The sequence below is a fragment of the Gopherus flavomarginatus genome, chromosome 20 (genome assembly GCF_025201925.1).
Source record: "Gopherus flavomarginatus isolate rGopFla2 chromosome 20, rGopFla2.mat.asm, whole genome shotgun sequence".
NCBI lineage: Eukaryota > Metazoa > Chordata > Testudines > Testudinidae > Gopherus > Gopherus flavomarginatus.
This window is the reverse complement of record NC_066636.1, coordinates 24,063,902-24,084,988: the sequence shown is the minus strand read 5'-3', so window position 1 is coordinate 24,084,988 and position 21,087 is coordinate 24,063,902. Positions and strand designations below refer to the sequence as shown.

The 21,087-nt window shown below is 66.7% G+C and overlaps 2 protein-coding genes across 3 annotated transcripts in view; both read right to left on the bottom strand.

The window, feature by feature from the left end:
* Window positions 1-110: 110 nt before the first annotated feature.
* SLC27A3 (solute carrier family 27 member 3) lies at window positions 111-12,142 on the bottom strand. The gene is made up of 10 exons (XM_050930716.1): window positions 11,668-12,142; window positions 7,673-7,882; window positions 6,942-7,100; window positions 5,344-5,468; window positions 4,506-4,700; window positions 3,646-3,736; window positions 3,375-3,573; window positions 1,920-2,017; window positions 1,569-1,699; window positions 111-1,075 (listed from the first exon to the last, which is right to left on the bottom strand). Exons 1-10 carry the CDS (start codon window positions 12,140-12,142, stop codon window positions 899-901), a joined length of 1,860 nt encoding a protein of 619 aa, XP_050786673.1. The 3' UTR covers window positions 111-898.
* Window positions 12,143-13,761: 1,619 nt separating this feature from the next.
* Window positions 13,762-21,087, bottom strand: part of INTS3 (integrator complex subunit 3) — a 66,248-nt gene continuing 58,922 nt past the window's right edge. The window contains exons 26-31 of one of the 2 annotated variants that reach the window (XR_007770603.1): window positions 20,846-21,013; window positions 18,014-18,114; window positions 17,346-17,418; window positions 16,817-16,973; window positions 15,856-16,214; window positions 13,762-13,987 (exon numbers count right to left, since the gene is read on the bottom strand). Coding sequence is in view for 1 of the 2 variants with exons in the window: in XM_050930708.1 (XP_050786665.1) it covers window positions 16,137-16,214; window positions 16,817-16,973; window positions 17,346-17,418; window positions 18,014-18,114; window positions 20,846-21,013 (577 nt within the window). In the remaining variant the exon portion in view is untranslated. Of the gene's footprint in view, window positions 13,988-15,112; window positions 16,215-16,816; window positions 16,974-17,345; window positions 17,419-18,013; window positions 18,115-20,845; window positions 21,014-21,087 lie in introns of those variants that run through there. The other variant, XM_050930708.1, reaches the window with a different exon arrangement.

The window sequence follows — 21,087 nt, the reverse complement described above, 5'->3', positions numbered from 1 at the left end:
GCTCCCAGCTCCAGGGGCGGGGGGGGGGGCACAAGACAGCAATACTCTTCGCTAAAAACGTTTTATTTGCCAAAAGGTATAAAAAGTACAAACTCCCCCCCCCATACCTCCCTCCCCACCCCCCGGGGCAAAGGACAGCCACTGACTCCTCGGACACTGGCCAGGCTGCAGCCAGGGTCGGGCCCTGCCTGCCCATCTCGCACTCGGAACAACCCAGACAGACCCAGGCCTGGGAGGCAGGGCCGTTGTCCTTGAGACCCGGCTGGGAGCTCAGGGGCCAGCCCAAGGCCACCTCAAGTTGTGGTGGATCCAGGATTTGAATCCAGCTCCCTGGACTCCCCCCCACCCTACCACCCACTGCGTGACCCTGCGGCACGCAGGCAGCTCTCTTGGCCCCAACGCCCAGGGCACGGAGCCCGTCCGGAGCTGAGGTCCTGTGAGGGGGGGAGCTGCCCCCAAGTGCAGGGAGGGGGGATGCAGGACACAGCCCAGCACATCCCATACCACCGCCCTGCTGGAGACAGGCACAGGTGAGCCAGGACGAGACGGCTGAGCTCCCGGCTTCCAGCCCCCTGGGGCAGAGGAGTGGGGTGTGCGCAGGGGAGTGGGGGCCAGGAAGTGTGGGGGGTGACACATGGGGCGCAGTGGGGAGGGAGCTGGAAGGACCAGGGGCTGCAGCGTGGGCAAAAAACCTGCAGGCACTGAGCCCTGTTCATCCCCCAGCTCCCGCCCCGGGGCAGGCAGCACCCCAGAGCCCTTGGCCATCAGTTCAGCTGCCCCAGCACCCAGAGACTACAGCTCCCAGCATGCAATGGGGCTGAGCTGTGCATGCTGGGACTCGTAGTCTCCCCAGGTGACCCCCAGCTGGAGGGAGCCCAAGGCAGGTGGGGTAGGGGGATTATATCCGGACAGCCCCCGAGACGACGCCTTCCCAGAGCCGCGGGGTCAGGGGCACGTAGGCCTCTGAGGCGTCGTCCAGCAGGTACAGCGGGTCCGGGAGGCGCGTGGGGTCACAGCCCTCGCTGGCCAGACGCACCTTGTGCTGCTTGAAGGTCTGTGTCGTCTCCAGGTGGTCCTGCCGGGGAGACGCGTCAGAGCTCGGTCGGGGTGGGGGCAGAGCTCCTGGGTGCAGGTGTCAGAGGCTGGGGGCTCCTGCTGGCTGACACCTCCCGGTCTGGATTCCTGGACCTTTAAGCTGCCAGAATCTGCCTCCCCCCAGCTCCACTGGCCCGAGCTGCTGTGCTGGGTGCCCCCTGGGGGTCGGGGGGCACTCTGGCAATTCGGGGTGGGAGGGCAGTTGCTATGTGTTGTCTGGGGCTTTAATGAGGTGACTCCTGCAGCTTCCCCTGGATTTGGGATGTTTGTCACTTCCTGTCCCAAACAGCCCTCACGCCCCATCCCAGAGTCAGCTGCATCTCAGACCCAGGTGAGGGATCCCTGTATAAACAGCCACCTCTACCCACCCCAGAGGCAGCTGCATCTTTCCCCAGGGTGTCATTTCCAAGCCTTTGATGGGGAGGCTGGCAGTGTTTGCACCCCCCATGGCCTCGGTGCCCAGCGGGTGTTACCTGCACTCTCAGGAAGCGGGGCCGGGCATAGGGGGGCAGGAACTCCACCACGTGGCTGTACAGCTGCGCCCCATCCAGCTTGCAGCCTGGCCGCAGGACAATGGCGGCCATCCCAGCACGGCCCTCGTACCCTGGGGGAGAGGGGGAGCACTGAACACCGGTCGGGGGGGGGCACAGACTCCCCTGGGTCGGGGGAGGAGACAGAATGGAGAGAACCTCCCCCCCCGACATTCTCCCACTGGGCTCCAGGAGGCAGCTGTACCCCCCGCCCCGCCCCGCCTCAGCTTCCCGTTTTCCTGGGGAGCCCCTGGCAGCTGCCTGCAGGGGCCGGGGCGGCCGGGGGGGGGGTACCTGGCACGGCGACCCCGTAGACATTGACTTCCTGCAGCGAGTCCAGCGCGGCCAGGGCCTCGGCCACCTCCGTCGTCGCGACGTTCTCACCTTTCCACCTGGGGGCAAACGTGACCTGAGCAGGGCAGAGCCCGAGCCCCCGAGCCCTGGCCAAGCCCCGACCCCTGGCTCTGCGGGACCCCCGCGGGGGGATGGGCAGGTGGCCACGGGAGAAGCACACGGACCTGCCGGGCCCGGTTCTGGGCCCGCCCGGGCCCGGCCCCTGCACTCAAGGCCGAACCCAGCAGCCTGGTCAGGCCCCAGAGTGACAAACACCAGCGGCTCTGAGCCCTGCCCTTTGAGGGGCTGGTTCCCGGGCTCCAGTTGTGCAGAGCCCTGCAAAGGGCTCCCCAAACTGCACCTGCAGGTGGCTCTCGGGGGGGGGGGGGGGCAGGGGCTGGATGGCACGGGGGGCTGGCTGCCTGGGTGGGGTGTCTGGGGCTGCCCGGGGGGGGCTGGCTGCCCGGGGCGTGTGTCTGGATGGCACCGGGGGTGGGGGCTGGCTGCCCTGAGGGGGTGTCTCTGGGGCTGCCCGGGGAGGGCGTCTGGATGGCACCGGGGGTGGGGGCTGGCTGCCCTGGGGGGGTGTCTGAATGGCATGGGAGGGTGAATGACCGGGGGTGTCTGGATGGCACAGGGGGGCTGGCTGCCCAGGGGGGGTCTGGATGGCATAGAGGGGAGCCCAGCTGCCCAGGGGGTGTCTGGATGGCATGGGGGGGCTGCCTGGGGGGTGTCTGCATGGCACGGGGGGGCTGGCTGCCCTGGGGGGGTTTCTCTGGGGCTGCCCGGGGCGTGTGTCTGGATGGCACCAGGGGTGGGGGCTGGCTGCCCTGGGGGGGTGTCTCTGGGGCTGCCCAGGAAGGGTGTCTGGATGGCATGGGAGGGTGGCTGCCCGGGGGTGTCTGGATGGCACAGGGGGGCTGGCTGCCCAGGGGGGGTCTGGATGGCATAGAGGGGCTGGCTGCCCAGGGGGGGGTCTGGATGGCATAGAGGGGAGCCCAGCTGCCCAGGGGGTGTCTGGATGGCACAGGGGGGCTTGCTGCCCAGGGGGTGTCTGGGGCTGCCCGGGGAGGGTGTCTGGATGGCATGGGGGGCTGGCTAACCAGGGGGGTCTGGATGGCACAGGGGGCTGGCTGCCCTGGGGGGGGGGGGTCTGGGGCTGCCCTGGGGGAATCTGGATGTCACGGGGTGGCTGGGTGCCCTGTGTGTGTGTGGATGGCACAGGGGGGCTGGCTGCCCTGGGGGGGGGGTCTGGGGCTGTCCTGGGGGGATCTGGATGTCACGGGGGGGGCTGGGTGCTCTGTAAGTGTGTGTGTGGATGGCACAGGGGGGCTCGCTGCCCAGGGGGTGTCTGGGGCTGCCCGGGGGGCTGTCTCTGGACGCCGGGGGGGGGGGGTGTCCCTGTGATTCTGGTACCTGTAGGTGTCCCCGGTACGGTCCCGGAAATACACAAAGTCGGCGGCGTCCTGGGCCATGAGGTCGCCTGTGTTGAAGTAGGCATCTCCCTCGGTGAAGACCCCACGCAGCAGCTTGTGCTCCGAGAGCTCCCTGCCCCCCGCGTAGCCCAGGAAGGGGTTCTTGGGGGTCACTGGCGCGATCAGCAGCCCCGTCTCACCTGTGGGGGGCAGCGGTGAGCCGGGGCCTCAGCAGGCCAGGTCCCCCCCTCCAGCCAGCCCCTGCCGCTCACCTGGGCCGACCCGCTGGCACCACCCGGCCGCGTCCCGCACCGGTGCCCCCTGCAGCACGTCGTAGCGCACCAGCTCGAAGGGGCAGAAGAGCTGCAAGAGGTGCAGAGTCAGAGACCCCCCCCATACACTGTCCCCCTCCATGCCCGGCTGGTGCTCCTCACTCCCGACCTGCAGCCCCCGCCCAGCGCTGCCCCTCACTCCCAACCCGCAGCCACCCTCCATGCCCGGCCGGTGCCCCTCACTCCCGACCCACAGCCACCCTCCATGCCCGGCCGGTGCCCCTCACTCCCGACCCACAGCCACCCTCCATGCCCGGCCAGTGCCCCTCACTCCCAACTCGCAGCCACCCTCCATGCCCGGCCGGTGCCCCTCACTCCCGACCCGCAGCCACCCTCCATGCCCAGCCGGTGCCCCTCACTCCCGACCCACAGCCACCCTCCATGCCCAGCCGGTGCCCCTCACTCCCGACCCACAGCCACCCTCCATGCCCGGCCGGTGCCCCTCACTCCTGACCCACAGCCACCCTCCATGCCCAGCCGGTGCCCCTCACTCCCGACCCACAGCCACCCTCCATGCCCGGCCAGTGCCCCTCACTCCCAACTCGCAGCCACCCTCCATGCCCAGCCGGTGCCCCTCACTCCCGACCCACAGCCACCCTCCATGCCCGGCCGGTGCCCCTCACTCCCGACCCACAGCCACCCTCCATGCCCGGCCGGTGCCCCTCACTCCCGACCCGCAGCTACCCTCCATGCCCGGCCGGTGCCCCTCACTCCCGACCCACAGCCACCCTCCATGCCCGGCCAGTGCCCCTCACTCCCAACCCGCAGCCCCCACCCAGCGATGGCCCAGCCCCGCTCACCTTGTAGAGGAAGCTGCCGCGGCCGACAGCCCCCAGGGTGCTGGTGTAGTTGAAGAAGGTGACGTTGCCCTCGGTCATGCCGTAGGTCTCCACAATGCGGACGTTGCCGAAGCGCCGCAGGAATTCGCGCCAGACGTCGGGCCGCAGCCCACTGCCCACAGCCAGGCGCAGGCCATGCTCCCGCTGCCCTTCTCCCTGGAGCGGAGGCTCTGGGTGAGTGTGGGATCGTCCCCCCCAGAGCAGAGGTTAGTGCAGGGTCTGTACCTGTTCAGTATCGTGCTTCCAGCCCCCTGCTCTAACCTCTGGAGCCCCCTCCCCTCCCAGAGCCGGGGAGAGAACCCAGGAGTCCTGGCTCCCAGCCCCCCCTGTTCTAACCCACCAGCCCCCACTGCCCTCCCAGAGCTGGGAAGAAAACCCAGGAGTCCTGGCTCCCAGCCGCTCTAACTCACCAGCCCCCACTCCTCTCCCTGAGCCGGGGAGAGAACCCAGGAGTCCTGGCTCCCAGCCCCTACTCCCCTCCCAGAGCCTGAGAGAGAACCCAGGTGTCCTGGCTCCCACCCTGCTGCCTGCGCAAGGGTCTATTCCTGGCCCTGTCACTGCCATGCCTCAGTTTCCCCACATGGGCCCCAGTGGGGAGGAGGGTTTGTGCTCATATGGTGCCCGCAGCTCTGGGCATCCCGCTGCCCTGCGCAGACCAGCTGCCCCGTTCCACCCCAGGGCTGGGGCGCACCAGGCCGTGCTCAGGGGGCAGCCCAGAGGGAACTGAGTACAAGTCCCAGCAGGGGGCCCCCGGTCCCTGCCCCCGGCACCGCATGGCCCCCCAGCTCCCAGTGCTGACCTTGGGCTGGTTGACGAGGTAGCGGCACAGCTCCCCGATGTACTGGAACACGGTCACCCCGTAGTGCTGGCAGTCGCCCCAGAACTGGCTGGCTGAGAACTTCCTCTTCAGCACACATGTAGCACCTGGTGGGGAGAGCGTCCTCAGAGAGCTGCCCCAAGGCCCTGCATAACCACGGGCCGGGCGTGCCAACCCTCCCCACTCAGGCCACAGCGACACCGGGCCAAGGAAGCCAGGACTCCTGGGTTCTATTCCAGCTCTGGGAGGGGAGTGGGCTCTAGTGGGGTAGGGCAGGGGGAGGGGCTGGGATCCAGGACTCCTGGGTTCTATCTCCAGCTCTGGTACGGAGTCCCAGCCTCTCTGGATGTCTGTACCCCACCTCCCTGGCGAGGAGCCTAGCGCCCTGGGACAGGCAAAGCGTCACTGATGCCTCTATGGTGACCTGTGGGGTCTGGCGCCCTGCGGATCCCAAGGCAGCCAGGGATGGATACGCTGAGCTCAGTGGCCTCACTTCTAACAGCTGCAGCACCGTCCCCCTGGCCCAGGTGGGCCCCCACTTCTTGTTGGAATATGAGCCTCAAAAGCTTAAGAACATCTGAGCGACCAGACGGGGTCAGACTGATGGTCCAGGTGCCCAGAGCCCCATCCCCTGCCAGTGGCCGGTGCCAGGGGCATCAGAGGGACGAAGAGAGACGAAGAGATCAGGCCGAGTTTTGAGTGACCCAGCTGCCAGCCAGCCCCCGCCTCTGGCAGTTGGTGGTTTAGGGACACCCAGAGCAGGCGGTCGCATCCCTGCTGGGCCGGGCAGCCTGAGCAGCGGGGGTGTCTCTGGAGGCAGTTGGTGGTTTAGGGACACCCAGAGCAGGCGGTCGCATCCCTGCTGGGCCATGCAGCCTGAACAGCGGGGGTGTCTCTGGAGGCAGTTGGTGGTTTAGGGACACCCAGAGCAGGCGGTTACGTTCGTGCTCATCCTGGCGAACAGCCATTGGTGGACGTAACCTCATAGACTCATAGGTCAGAAGGGACCAATATGATCATCCTCCATGAGCTTATCTTCTTTTTTGAACCCAGTTATACTTTTGGCCTTTCCAGCATCCCCGGTGGCGCATTCCACCAGCTGACTGTGTTCTGTGAAGAAGTTTTTGTTTGTTTGTTTGTTTGTTTTTGTGTGTGCGTGCGTGCGCGCACCTCTGTCATGTCCCGCCTTGGCCGGCTCTTTTCCAGACTGAGCAGTCCCATCGCTGCTCAGACAGGAGTCGTTCCAGCCCCGAGCGTGGCATCGCCTCCAATTCTAAGGTATCTTGTCTGAGATGGGCCGACCTGACCCGCAGGCCGTGTTCCTGGCGTGGGTGTCCCACCATTTCTCTATTGGCCTTGTGATATTTCTGACCTATCATCTGTCCCTTTCCCAACACCGTTTGCGTCTCTGCCTCGCTGCACACACAGCGGACGCTCTTGGGAGCTCCCACCGCAGCGCTGGCACCTCTCTCCTGCACGGGAACAGCCCATCAGACCCCCCACCAGGCACAGACAGGCCCCCCCAGCAGGGGGCAGCCCAGACCCCCAGGCCCAGAACGGCCCCCTGCTGCCCAGCTCACCGATCCCGATGCAGCCAACGATGCCCAGCAGTGAGCCCGACATGTGGTACAGGGGCAGCGCCACGTAGATCACGTCCTTGCTGGAGGCCCCCACCAGGCGGTAGAAGCCCAGGCACATGATGCACTTAAGGTGGCTGATGCGGGCAGCCTTGGGCAGCCCTGCAGTGGGGGGAGATGGGGGTCACTCCGTGCCCAGGGTCCTGGCTCCCCTGTGAGTGCCCCCGAGCTGGGCACACCCTGGCTTCCCACCCCTCGGGATGCCCCACAGCAGTCGCTCCCCCCAGGCCCTGCTCAGCAGCCAGTCCGAGCAGCAATGCCACGGCGTGGTCTGCGTTTAAACCTCCCCATCCCCTCACAGCTGCAGGGCCAGGGGCCCCACAGCCCCACCCTCCTGCCACCTGCCATTGTTCATCCCGGCCCCGCAGCCACCTGACGCCGAGGAGCTCCCCAGACCCAGGGAGAAGCCAGAGCAGGGAGCCCTGCGCTTTGCCAGGCGCTGCCCTGCATTGGGGCGTGCAGCGGGCACAGACAGCCCCCGGGACCCTGCACCTGGCCCTGCTCCCACGACCTCGGGGCTTGGGAAAGGGTGGAGGCAGCAGGCGCCGGAGAGAGCCAGGCAGGCCCTTTCCAAACGCCCCCCCTCAGCCAGCTCTGCGGATGCCCCTCACTCCAGACCCGCAGCCCCTGCCCTGCGGGGAGCCCCGTGCCTGGGGGCAGCAGTGGGGCCCCACCTGTGGTACCCGAGGTGAAGATGTAGAGGCAGGTGTCCATCATGTCCTTGGGCGTGGATAAGTCTGAGGGCACCGGCTCTTCGGATGACTCCTCCATCAGCTCCTGCAGGCTGGTGACCCCCGGCGGGCAGGGGCCCGGGCCCAGCACCCACACCACGATGCCCAGCTCCTGCAGGGTGGGCAGCAAGGGCTCCACAGCTTCATACAGATCTGTGGGGAGGGGGAGGGCATGAGCTCCTGGGCAGGGCCATCTGTTCGCCCAGGGGTGCAGCACCCAGCATGGGGGGCCGCAGGGGGCTGCTGCCAGACGGCCACAGCCCCGTGCCAAAGTCATGGCCGGCTGGCGCTGCCCCAGATGGGGCCTCCTTCACCCCACCCAATAACTGCAGCAGACAATGCCCGATTCACAGGCCTCTGCGGTGCCCCGTCGTTAAGGGGAAAGGAGAGTAATGAGCCATGGGGGGAGGGCCGGAAAAGGGCACCATGAAGTAGTGGCCAGGCCGGAGTCAAAGGTTTCTCCCCGCTAAACCCTCTGCCCCAGCTGGTGCACTGCAGGCCCAAAGGCACATCGCTGATTTGCACCAGCTGAGGATTTGGCCTGGGTCTTGGCTAGATCTGGCAGTTCCTGGCCCTGAGGAGAGTGAGGTTGGGATCCAGGCTGACCCCAGCAGAAGAGCCGTGCGTGTCTCATGAGTCCCCCGGCACGGAGCTCAACTCCCAGCCAGGCAGCGTCCATGCCCGTCTGAGCCGTGGCAAGATTTGCCCAGCCGGTCCCATCCGGCCACCTTCCTCACCCCCACCCCGCTGAGTTGTCACCAATTAAATCATCGTTAAAGCCCTGAAGTGGCAGCAATTACTGTGATGACTTCCAGCTCGTTAGGCAATGCCAGAGGGTGGCTCGGGCCAAGCGCCATGTTGCTGTGTTAATTACAGTTATTCAAGTTGTCCATGTGAACCGAGCTGGGGGGGCTCTGCAGAGGGGTGACACAATTGCTCCTGGCCCAGCTCGAACGTCAGGAGGGTGCCCTGATTTCAGACCCAAATGCCAGATGGCCCCCAGTGATGCCCCAAGGCAAACACCGCATGACTCTGCCCTGCCCCGGCCGGCTCATCCCAACGCCCCTCATCTGGTATGTCCTGGCCAGGCCCCTCAGGCACCAAATTCCCCTCAAAACCAGCTCCCCTCCCCCGTCCATGCCCCCTGCAGACACAGAATGCCCAGCGCCCCAGGAACAGGAGCACTAACGAACCAAGTGACGCCAGTGACCCACAGCAGCCCCAGGCCCAGCACGGTCAGCGCAGCACTCGGGACCTGCTCTGTGCTGGGCTCGGGCAGCCCTGGGTCCAAGGAGCCGGGCTGCACCTCCACCCACTTGGGGCTCTCAGCTTTAAGGAAGTGAAACAACATGGCTGGGTCCCATCTGCCAGGAAAAACTTCCTATGGCCACAGCACTGCAGCTGGCGGGGGAGGGGAGAGGTGCAGGGTGGGAGGGGCACACGGGAAAACTTGCCTCAAACTTATTTTAAAAAGTTTTTCCAGTCCAGCCTGGCAACGAGTTTGCAGAACTGGTGTTAACAAGAGCCTGGCTCTGCCCAGGCCTGAGCAGAACCCACTGTAAAGTCCTAGACTTATAGCAAGGCAGCACTAGAGGCTTCAGCCGAGATCAGGGCCCTGTCCGAACTGAGCCATGGAGCTGGGCCTGGCCCCGGGAAGCTGCCCGGACCGAGCCACCAAGCCGGGCCTGGCCCCAGGACGTTGCCTGGACTGAGCCAGGCCTGGCCCCAGGACGCTGCCTGGACCGAGCCGCCGAGCCGGGCCTGGCCCCAGGACGCTGCCCGGACCGAGCCACCAAGTCGGGCCTGGCCCCAGGACGTTGCCTGGACCGAGCCACCGAGCCGGGCCTGGCCCCAGGACGTTGCCTGGACCGAGCCACCGAGCCGGGCCTGGCCCCAGGACGTTGCCCGGACCGAGCCGTCGAGCCGGGCCTGGCCCCGGGGCTCTGCCCGGACCGAGCCGTCGAGCCGGGCCTGGCCCCGGGGCTCTGCCCGGACCGAGCTGTCGAGCCGGGCCTGGCCCCAGGACGCTGCCCGGACCGAGCCGTCGAGCCGGGCCTGGCCCCGGGACGCTGCCCGGACCGAGCCGTCGAGCCGGGCCTGGCCCCGGGACGCTGCCCGGACCGAGCCGCCGAGCCGGGCCTGGCCCCGGGGCTCTGCCCGGACCGAGCCGTCGAGCCGGGCCTGGCCCCGGGGCTCTGCCCGGACCGAGCCGTCGAGCCGGGCCTGGCCCCGGGGCTCTGCCCGGACCGAGCCGTCGAGCCGGGCCTGGCCCCGGGGCTCTGCCTGGACTGAGCCGCAGAGCCGGGTCTGGCCCCAGGGAGGTTGCAGGGCCCTGTCGGGCTGGGTGCTGAACAGACAGAGCCAGTGCCCGTCCCCTATGGCACTGGGACTTTGCAAACATGGCAGCACATAGGCCCTGGCCCTGTCAATGCAGTGCAGACACCAGGGCCCAGCCCCCTGCCCATGGTGACCAGTGAGGAGGCTGCCTCTGTATCTGGGGCCTTCGGGGAGCCACGGACACATGAGAGAGCTGCCAACCCCACTGGGTGTCGCAGGCCCTGGGGGCGATGCCCGGAGCACCTGGCCCCGCAGGAGCTGGGGCTTTCAGAGCCACGCCAAGGAGCCGCCGCAGGGGGTCGGTTCACGGGCAGCAGAGCCGGCAGGAGCTTTCAGGCCAAGGGTTTCACACGGGCCTGCTGATTTCAGGGCCCAACTTGGGAGGCCGCACAGGGAGCAGCACTGACTCTACTTGGGAGCCAAAGGCCTCACAGAAACGCTGGCTGGAGACCCGGCCTGCTCCACCTCTCAGGCCCAGCACAGCCAGGGGTGCCGGGCTCATGGGTCACGGCCCTCATCCGCCCCCCCTCGTTACCGAAAACTGTCCACGGCAGGAGCCAAGTGTCATGGCACCGAGAGGACCCCAGAGCACCCAGCATTCACCCCTCATCTGGGGTGACATTTCCAAGGGCCGACCTCCCTGGGACCCAGCGTGCTGGGCTCTCTCCAAAACCTGGCCCCCGTTACTCCCATGTTGGAGGCTGGGGGGCTGACACCCAGGGCTATTGGGGAGGAGCCAGTCCAGTACCCCAGCTGGGCTGCTGGGCACAGAGGCAGCTGCCCAGGGCCCCGAGTAGGTCGCAGCAGGAAGCCAAGTCCTGTGGCTGGGGGGGGGAGCTCTTTGCTCCCCATAACCCCCAGACCGGTCGGGGTTTCCTGTCCCAGCGCTCCCATACCGGTCCGGGCCGATGATCCTTTGGGTGACACTAGTTTATCAAGTGACACAATCCACCGCCTCCCTCGCCAGTTCCTCCATCCTCCCGTGCGCCCCAGCCCCTCTGTCCCCGCGGGTCCCCTCCGTGTGCCCCCCGGGTATCCCCGTGAGCCCCTGTCCCTCCGGCCCCCCCCGTGCGCCCCCCCGGCTATTCCCGTGCGCCCCGGCCCCTCCGTCCCCTCGGGTCCCCCCCCTGCGCCCCCCTGGGTACTCCCGTGCGCCCCGGCCCCTCCGTCCCCGCGGGTCCTCCCCGTGCGCCCCAGCCCCTCCGGCCCCGCGGGTCCCCCTCGTGTGCCCTGGCCCCTCCGTCCCCGCGGGTTTCCCCCGTGCGCCCCCCCGGTACCCAGGTGCGCCCTGGCCCCTCCGTCCCCGCGGGTCCCCCCCGTGCGACCCGGCCCCTCCGGCCCCGCGGGTCCCCCCCGTGCGCCCCAGCCCCTCCGGCCCCGCGGGCCCCCCTCGTGCGCCCTGGCCCCTCCATCCCCGCGGGTCCCCCCAGTGCGCCCCCCGGGTAAACCCGTGCGCCCCGGCCCCGCGGGTCCCCCCCGTGCGCCCCCGGGTACTCCTGTGCGCCCCGGCCCCTCCGGCCCCGCGGGTCCCCCCCGTGCGCCCCGGCCCCGCGGGTCCCCCCCGTGCGCCTCCCGGGGACCCCCGTGCGCCCCGCACTCACCGCGCGCCACCAGCAGCGCCCGCGCCCCGCAGCCGCGCAGACAGTGGAGCAGCGCCCCGCGGCGCAGCGCGGTGCCCAGGAAGGCGGGCACGGCCCCCAGCATGGCGAGCCCCAGCCAGGCCCACACGAAGCCGGGCTCGTTGCCCACCAGCAGCGCCACGGTCTGGCCGGGCCGCAGGGGCCCCCCGGGGCCGCGCCAGGCGCGCAGCGCGTTCGCCACCCGCCGGCTCGCCCGCGCCGCCTGCCCGTAGCTGACGCGCTGCCCCTCGAAGCGCAGGAAGAGCCGCTCCGGGGCCGCCCGCGCCAGCCCGGCGAAGCGCTGGGCCAGGCTGGAGCCCGCGGCGCCCCGCAGCACCCGGCGGCGGCACAGCAGCGCCCGCAGCAGGAACCGCGCGTCCGCCCACAGGTGAGGCCAGAGCAGCCGCTGCAGCCAGAGGAGCGCGGCCGCGGCCGCCGCCGCCCCGGCCAGGTACATGCTGCCGCCGGAGCCGGGCTGGGGCTCGCGCGGGGGCGGGGCAGGAGCTGCGCGGCCCCGGAGCGGGAGGGGGCCGGGCGCGCCCCCGGCAGGAGCTGGCGCGGGAGAGGGGCCCCGTGGTTGGGCAGGGGCCAGGCGCTGCCCTAGTGCCCAGCTGTGGAGTGAGGTGACCCAGGCAGTGCCAGCCCTGCCATACCCCGAGCCCTGGCCACCCCGCATGGCCAGTGCCCCACTTCGGGGCTCCCCAGGCCACTCGGCGCCCAGCTGCGGTTCCAGGGAAAACAAGAATCCACTTTCCACGCCCAGCGGAGAGGGGAGGAAAAGCCAGCGGGGTCAATGGAAACCCAGGGTCACCCGCAAACCCAACCCTACCAGGCCTGGAGCCTGAACCCTGCTTGGCTGCTGGGGTCCTGACTGCCCCCACGTCCTTCTCCCCAGCCTGGCTGAGCCCCTCCTCTCACACAGCCATGCCCATGGGCAGCGTCTCCCTCGGGGCGGGTGGCAGGGCCTCCCTGCAGCCCTCGCTCCATGAGATCAGAAAAGTCCAGAGCTCTGCCTCTGTCCCCCACCCCAGTGTCCCTGCCTGGTACTTTCTTCTCCAGCGGCCCTGCCATCTCCTCCTTGGCAGCTGACAGCATGGGCCAGTCAGGCTCCTGGGTAAACCACACGCGGTACGCAGGCAGGGGCTGCTGTTGCCCAGCTCAGGGGCTGGGACTTCAGCCTGACCTGCCTTTGAGCACAAGGCCCGAGGCACAGGATTTCCAGCATGCACACGGGTCTCCTGGCCCCTTAGCAGCACAGACACTGTGCAGTGACCCTTGTGAGGCTGGCGCTCAGAGACCTTCAGGGCTGGGTATGTCACTCCCAGACCCAGCGGATCCCTGTAACCCCTCTGCCCATGGGCACCTGGAGTCCTTGGGGGACAGGGGCTTGACTCAGCCCAGCCCAGCTACTAACAGGCAAGATGGGGAAGGACTTGGCCACTGTGGTGATGGGGCCACGCTAGACTCTCGCTCCCTCTGCCCAGCACCTGGTATTTAACCTCCCCCGTTGTTTTAGCATCCCTCTGTGTTTGGCTGGGCAGGGGTTCGCCAAGGCATGGACGGGAGGGGACATGGCGCCCTGCTCTCACACCGAGGGGAGAAGATCCCCAACTGCGCGTCAGCGGAAAGGGGGGAACGTTTCCCCAGCTCACGCCCAGGCGGCCTGAGGCCTCCATGGCAAAGTGCAGGGTTCCTACAGATTTTCCTAATAGGAGCCATATGAAAAAGTCTCTGGGTGGCTGCAGCGAGCTGCCCACGCCTGGGAGTGCAGACCTGACTCCCTGCTGGGCTCTCCCTCATGGATCAGGGTGGCCAAGTAGCCTCAGTGGGAACCGGAGGGGTCACTGCGAGGGCACAGTGCCAGGTGCACACTGGGTGAGCTAGAGCAAGGCCCTGCACACATGGCCCACCCTCGGCCCCGGGGTTGTGCGGTGCCCCAGCCTGCTGACGCATCTAGGCCTCTCCCCTCCCAGGTGGTTTCAAGCAGCTTGTGCAGCCCCTCCCCAAGGCAGAGCGCCACGGCCACCCCCCATCCCTGCCCTCAGTCTGCCCAGGTCTAGGCTCCTGCCCTCTGAAGCTCTGATACCCGGGGGGACTCTGCAGGGAGCAGGGGGCTGGGAAGGTGAAAAAGCCCTTTGCCTTTCTGCACAGAGCGACAAGCTGCAGCTCGCCCCTCCTTGGCGGGCGGGCGGGGGAGCTTTGGAGCAGGCAGCTCAGGGGTTTTTCCTGCTGCGTTCCCAACATCTGCTGCTCGAAGGAGAAACGCACATGGGACGGGCGCCAGGATTGCTGTGGCTTGGAGCTGAAACCAGAAGAAATAGGGGAAAGGTTAGGCGGCTTCCACAGCTGGAAACAGTATGAGCAGCCCAGAGCCAGCGGCAGCCCGGGCTGGGCCCTGATCACAGGGACGGGGCTGCACCAGGCCCCACAGGCCTAAGAACCACCCCAGAACAGGCCAGTTGTGTTCCTTCCCTGCCCCACGGCCCAGAGTCTCCTCATACCCAGGCCCACCACTGCCCCCCATGGCTGGGGCAGTCCCTGCCCAGCCCACACCGGGAAGGGGCTGGCTTGTCCTGAGCAGCCTGGCTGGGCAGTGCTAGCCCACGTGCATAGTGACAGCAGGGCTAACAACGGGGCTATGGCCAGTGGCCTGCTGAGGGACCTCCATGGGTCACAGGGAGCTCTGCCCTGGCCGATCCTGGCACCGTTTCTACACCGTGTGCCACTGCAGCAGCTTTTCCCCTGTGCATTTCAAACCTGGGCAGCAGTGGCAAGGGGTAAGAGCAGGACAGTGGGAGCCAGGACTCCTGGATTCTCTCCCCTGCCTTGGGAGGGGAGTGGGGGCTGGTGGTTAGATCGGGGGGGCTACAAGCCAGGACTCCTGGGTTCTGTCCCTGTCTCTAGGAGGGGAGTGGGGTCTAGTGGTTAGTGCAGGGGGCTGGGGGCTAGGACTCCTGGGTTCTCTCCCTGGCTCTGGGAGGGGAGTAGGGTCTAGTGGTTAGTGCAGGGGGCTGGGGGCTAGGACTCCTGGGTTCTCTCCCTGGCTCTGGGAGGGGAGTAGGGTCTAGTGGTTAGTGCAGGGGGGCTGGCAGCCAGGATGACTGTTTTGTTCCCAGCTCTGGCATGGCCTCTCTGCGTGACCTTGGGCACGCCTCCGTGTGTTTCCCAGCGAGGACAATACTCGCCTGGTTCCAGGGGCCAGGTCTGCAAGGCAGCAGGAAGTGGCTGCTATGCAGGGGGAGAGGGGGGCAGTTGACTGACCACGGGAACCACCAAAGCTTTGGAGGGCAGAAAAGAGCCATACACTTGAATGCCCGGCCAATGGGGTCTCCCCAGGCCCAGTCAGAGGCAGACATTGCCCATCCCTGCGCCAGCGACTCTGCCTCGCCCAGGCGCAGACACGATCAGGCAAGACGGGCACATTGTAAAAAACATTTGAGTTTTATTTTAGTTTTAAAAACACTTTAAAAGGCAAATCTCTCTGGGGAAAGAGCTTTGGATCTTCAGCCTTGCGTCTGGGCCGCCTGCCTGTGAACAGTTCTGCCAAGCAGGCGTCTTCTGCACTGGTGCGGCCCGTTCGGGTCGGGTTTGTGCTCTGCTCCTCCTCCCAGCTTGGGGGGCTTGGCTCGCAGGGAAGAGATTGGGGGGCAGGGCTGCTCATGGGGTTTGGCTCTTTTCGGACTCCCAGCCCCAGCTCGTCCCGCTAGCAGCGAATGGGCTCCGGGTGCTGGTCTCTACCCCGCTGGCTGGGCTTTCCTGGGCAGTGTCCGCTCCATGGCAGAAGCTAAAGGCTGCTGTGGGGCCAAGGCTCTGGACTGTGGTGAAAATCACAGGTGGGAACTAAGCCAGCATGGCCAGGGAAGGGTGGGCAGGTGCCCCAGGCCGTGGGCTGCCCTGGCACAGGTAAGCCTGGGGTTTCCTGCTGGTCTGCTAGGCTGCCCCCTCCTGGAAGCGTCTGGGAGCAGCAAGCCAGTTCTCACTATTTATTTACATTTCTTATATGGAAATAGGAGGCCTTTGCTCTGCAGCCTGTTGGTTTCCTGTCCAGCCCCCAGCACACAGGGGCCTGGCACACCTGCTGCTGAAGTCTCCCCAGCTGCCCCCTCTCTCAGGGACTTGGGGCCATGCCCCTCAGCCTGGCACCCAGATGCCACGGAAAGAGGCGCTCACTCCAGCCGGTCACCCCACAATTCCGTTAGAAAGGAACTCAGATGTCAGCCCGGTGGGGCCGGGTGGCAGTGTGGTGCCACTGGCAGGAGGCTGCAGTCACGTGGTGGGTGCAGCCACAGACAGACAGCTTGCGCCTCGCTCGCTCCCAGCCTGGGTACCGCTTTGCCCAGCTGCTCCACAACCACCAGGGGCGGCTGCTGCTGCTTTGCAGGGACTTCCAGAGCCGCTGCTGCCACTTGCCACAGCGGGCCAGGGTGGAGCTGGGCACGGGGCCACGCCCCTCAGTCACTGTCTGAGCCCACAGCGGACGAGCCTTTCCGTTTCCGTTTGGTGGGTTTCGGCTTGGTGTCCTCTTCCTCCTGAAAGTGAGAGCAGGGGGCAGCCGTCACGGGCACTGCCAGGCGAGTGGAGCCCGCTGGGGTGGGGATCACAGGCAATGTCAGAGGGGATGGGGTACGGACGGCAGGGCCCAGTTGGGGGTTGGCGGCTGTCATGGGCACTGCCAGGCAGGCAAAGTGGCAGGGCTCGGTGGGGTGGGGATCACTGGCCATGTCGGGAGGCGGGTGAGGGGACAGCAGGGCCCGGTTGGGGGCTGGCAGCTGTCATGGACACTGTCAGGCGGGCAGAGGGCCAGGGCCTGGTAGGGGTGGCCCTCTGCGGGTGCTTCCGGTGAGGCTGGGGTCAGTGGGATCCTTGCCCCACTGCACAGGGCTGTGGCAGAGCTGTGTGGGTGGCATGGCTGAGGGCAGTGCCCACCTGTCCCCACCAGAGGAAGAAGGTACAGGGCAGCAGGAGCCCCATATCCCGGGGAAGAAACCAGGAAGAGCACGGGAGCCCTGCTGAGAGCTGCAGCTCTGCCTCAGAGCCCAGTGGGGCGAGGCCTCCTGGATGTGGCCAGAAGTCCCTCGCTCCGTGGTGCTGTGCCCCAGCTCTCCGGAGGGTCCCGGGGGGTGACACTCACCGAGGCGCTGCTGGAGGCAGACTCCTCCTCGTTGTTGGCTGGCTGGGCGGCGTTCTTCCGGCTGCGGGGGCTGGACAGCGCGGCTTTCCTGCGGCTCTTTGGGGGCTTGCTGGAGGAGTCCTCATACTCCTCGGCCAGGGAGAAGAGGTCGCTGAACCTGGACCGAGAGCAAGCTGGGGGGGGTCAGGCTCTGGGCACCCCTAGACCCACCCCACAGCTGCACTAGCTCTCCCTCCCTGCGTCTGCTCAGACCCCATGGGCCTGAACCTGGACCTCCACCAGCCCAGCGCTGCCCCGGCTCTCCGGACATCCCCATCACCCCCGCCTGCCCTGGGTGACAGGCTGGGCATAGCCCCGGACTGCGTGAAGCCGGGCGCAGGCTGGTTCCTGCCTGGCTACACGAGGGGGCCTGGGCTGGAACGTGCAGCTCCAAGCTTATTGCTGAATCCTGTGACCCAGTGCGCTCCTGGCACACCCCACTGAGTCACCCCCGGCTTTGCGAGTGGATCGGTGACGTGGCTGCACTTACTTCATCTTGTGGGCTTCGTCGCAGCTGGCCTGGACATGCTGCAGCGCCTGCAGGATCGGTGTTTGGCTGAAAACTGGCAGGCAAGGAGACGAGGCCAGTCAGAGCCCTACCCTGCCAGCCCCATTGCTGGCCAGTGGCACGGAGCAAGCCCTTCTCCCTGGCTGAGTCCCACCCGCCAGGCTCCGTCCCATCTCTGCACCTCGGCTCCCCACGTGTACAGTGCTGGGTAACTCCATGGAGGAGGAAGGGGCCCAGCCCCATGGCACAGAATCCCAGCCCAGCGGGTGAAGGAAGGAAGCGCTCTTGTTCCAGGAGGCAGCACCAGAGGGCAGAGCCTAGATGTTCTGCCCAGGCCTGTGGACTGCTGGGCCCCTCCCAGTCTCTGCTGACCCGAGCCAGGCTGGGGCCAGCGATTCCATGGCGGGAGAAGGGGAGGGCAGTGCCCCTCCAGCCATGGGGCTAAGAAAGGAGACCTTACAGCACCCCTGCCCATCACCCCAGCAACGTGTCTGTACAGCACGGAGAACAACAGGGCCCCCGGACCCTGACGGCCACATCCCATCCCAGGCACCCAGGAGCGACCATGCTGCCAACCTCTCCCAGCTCCGCCCACCAGTGGCCAGGCAGCCCCATCCGAGCCCCCCTCCTGCTGGGCACGGCCCACGTACAGTTCTGTTTGGTGTTGGTCAGGTTGAGCCGGAGGTTGTCCAGGTGCTCCAGGATCTGCTCTAGTGTCAGCTGGGCCAGTTTGCTACTTGAACTGCGCAAGCTGAGGACAGGGCAAGGGAAGCAGAGTTAGTCCCTGGGGGGCCCCGGAGCCACCCACTGTCCCAGAGCGCCGCAGGGATCCCCCCTCTACCTGGCATTTGAGGCTGAGGCCCCTCCATTGCCAGGAAGCTGGCTCTGCAGGAGAGGATGGGCCATGGCAGAGCAAGCCTCCAGGGGCAGGCATAGCACCATGCCCCACCACACCCCTACCCTCTTGGGGGACACCAGGCTGCTCCCTGGCAGCTCAGATCCCAGGGTGCTGCAGAAGCCCCAAGGCATGGAGGGAGGAGGGCTCAACACTGGCATGAGATCAAGCCCAAGGCTTTGCCTGTGAAGCTGGGGTGCCTGGAGGCTCTTCTGATCCCAAACCTCATGCATCCCCAGAGGCCACTCCACCCAGCAAGCATGAAACCAATCCTGCACCTGGCGCGGCAGCAGCACCAGGCTGCGGGGAACGCGGTGTCCTCGCAGTGCCAGTGCGCCGGGCATCAGTCGCAGGGGGCAGTTGGCTGGAGAGCTCGTTAGCTTGGATTAGAACGGCCGACTTATTGGGCCCGGAAAAAATGAAGAGAGCCCTGGCGGTCACCTATCAAATGCTGCTAATTAATGAGGGGAAATGGAACCAAACGGATGGAGCTGGAGATTTCCACAGGAACTGCTTCTCGAGGGGAGGGGAATGGAGGGGGGGGGCCCTGTCTTTTCATAGCCGTACAGCCCCTAGCCTAACAGGCCCCTGAGCGGGCGGCCTGGAGCCTCTGCGCTGCAGAACCTGAACAAGGCACCAACGAGGGGAGAACTCTAGGCCGGCCACTGCAAACTGGGAGCTTGTGTCTCCCCTCCCGTAGCACAAACACCGTGCCACGGCCACGCCGCGCCGCCGGGCCACCCCGCAGAGCCGGGCCCCGGCCGCGCCGCCGGGCCACCCCGCGCCGCCGGGCCCTGCACTGCAGGGAGCTGGCCCAGTCAGCACTCGGCGCTAGAGCTGCTTCAGGACACTAGATGTCCCTTGTGCTCCAGGCAGAGCAGCGCCCGCAGAGCCCTGGGAGGACAGCGGAGGGCACTGTTCCCCCTCAACAGAGACACCCCCAAGCTGCCTCCTCAGGAGCTGGCCTGGGAGGTCGGCTCCGGGGAGCAGGACTGGACAAGGGGCTGTTTCCCCATTGCCCTGGCCCAGCTGCTCTGGTGGCCGTTGGGGGCTTTCTGCGAGCCGAGTTTCATGGTTCTCAGGCCCTAGGCCAAGCGCCTGCTCTCAGCCTGCCTGAGCCATGGAGACAGAGCTCCCATCTGCCCTCGAGTGGGTCCCTCCCATGGGTGCTGCCAGCCTGCAGCATTTCTGTTAGCCAGGCCCTTTCTCCAGCGCTGGGCTTGGGGGACAGGAATCCCCAGAGCTCTTTGCCAGGCAGCTGGGCCCCTGCCCGCATGGGAAAGGCCAGGCTGGGGGCCCTGGATCCCCACCCCATGCCCAGCTCAGTGGGGCTGCAGGCCACGGCGGTGACATGTCAGTTACACGCACATGCGCCATGGCCCCTTTGTCGCCCTGGCAGAGGAAACACCAGCACGGCTCAGCACATGCTGCTGGCAAGCCCAGCACGCCGAGACACCGGGCACGGGAGAGGCAGCTGCAGGGCCTGGCGCCTGTGTCATTCTGCAGGGAGCATGGGCCAGTGCAGGCTGCTGCCAATGCACAGGAGCCTCATCCCATCCCCACTTGGGTGGGCTGGAGCATCTCACCGGGTTGCTGGCCTCAGGCTGGGTTTTAACTGCAGAGTTTCCCCCCAGAGCCCACCCCAGCACCTCAGCCCTGACATGCTGTGCCGAAGTGGGAATGTTCCTGCTGTGTCTGTGAATGCTGAGTGGGGAGTGTTGACCTGGGAAGGCTGCAGGGGAGTTGTGCTGGGACGGCATTGGGGAAGGGAGGATACCTGAGCATGTCACTTGAGAACCAGGAGGGGGGTTGAAGGCCAGGTGACACCTCCGCCCAGGACACTGGACAAAGGACACACAGGCTGGGGGAGGAGCCGGGGGGAGGCTGAGTGAGAGGCTGGAGGGAGTTTTCAGTTTGGAGCTGGCTGGGAAATGGAGAGGGGCGCCCCGATCAAGGGGGCTGTGGCCTCCTTGGGGCCCCAGATGGACCTAACTAAAGGGGGTCCTGTTGTCTGAACCGCCAAGGCCTGTCTTGGACTGTGTTCCTGTCGTCTAAATAAACCTTCTGTGTTACTGGCTGCCAGAGAGTCCTGGTGAATGGCAGGAAGCCGGGGGTGCAGGGCCCTGACTCACCCACACTCCATGACACTTGCCCCCCCAGCACCAGTCCTGGACCCCCAACAAGCCCTGACACTCCCAACCCCACCTGTGCACCTCAGCCCTGACCTGCAGCGCCCCGCACAGTCCAGGCTCAGGCACAGAACTAATCTCCACCATGTGGTTATTTTTGCTGACAACAAATATTCTCAAAGGACCGAGATCAACCAGCTCATTCCACCCCCGCCTGCACTAGGCAACCTGAATCACGGTGTCCAGCAGCAGCAGCCTGGTGCGTTCACTCCCTGCGCAGCGCCAGGTCCCCGGCCTCTCAACCCCGAGGGTGGCCTCTTGCCAGAGTTACACCACGTTCTGTGCAGGGAGCGTGGGGGACGTCGTCTTACCCAAAACAAGCATCCTCAGCCACCTGCCCAGGCCACAGGCTCCCTGAGGAGGGAGCTGTGGGAGAAGAGGGGCCCCCCACCCCTCACCTCTGGCGTTTGCGCGGCAGGCTGTTGTTCTTGATCAGCAGGGATTTGATGTGCTCCGCCAGCAGGTCGTCGTGTTTGATGCACCAGTGCCGCAGGATGCTGGTGGTGAACTGGTCATCTGGATGGCAAGGCCGGCTCAGCACCATCTTCACCATTTCCTCGCTGGGCCTGCCGCAGGAAGGGAAAGGGGGGTGAAGGAAAAGCCTCAGCACATCCAATCCCACTTCTGCTGCCATGAGTGA

Excerpts from the sequence above, each read along its gene's own strand:
- SLC27A3 (XM_050930716.1), bottom strand. The coding sequence starts at position 12,142 with ATGTACCTGGCCGGGGCGGCGGCGGCCGCGGCCGCGCTCCTCTGGCTG. Across the intron at positions 5,469-6,941 it reads CGTTGGCTGCATCGGGATCG|GTGCTACATGTGTGCTGAAG; the intron begins GTGAGCTGGGCA and ends TCTCCCCACCAG. Across the intron at positions 3,574-3,645 it reads GTGCCAGCGGGTCGGCCCAG|GTGAGACGGGGCTGCTGATC; the intron begins GTGAGCGGCAGG and ends TGCCCCCCACAG.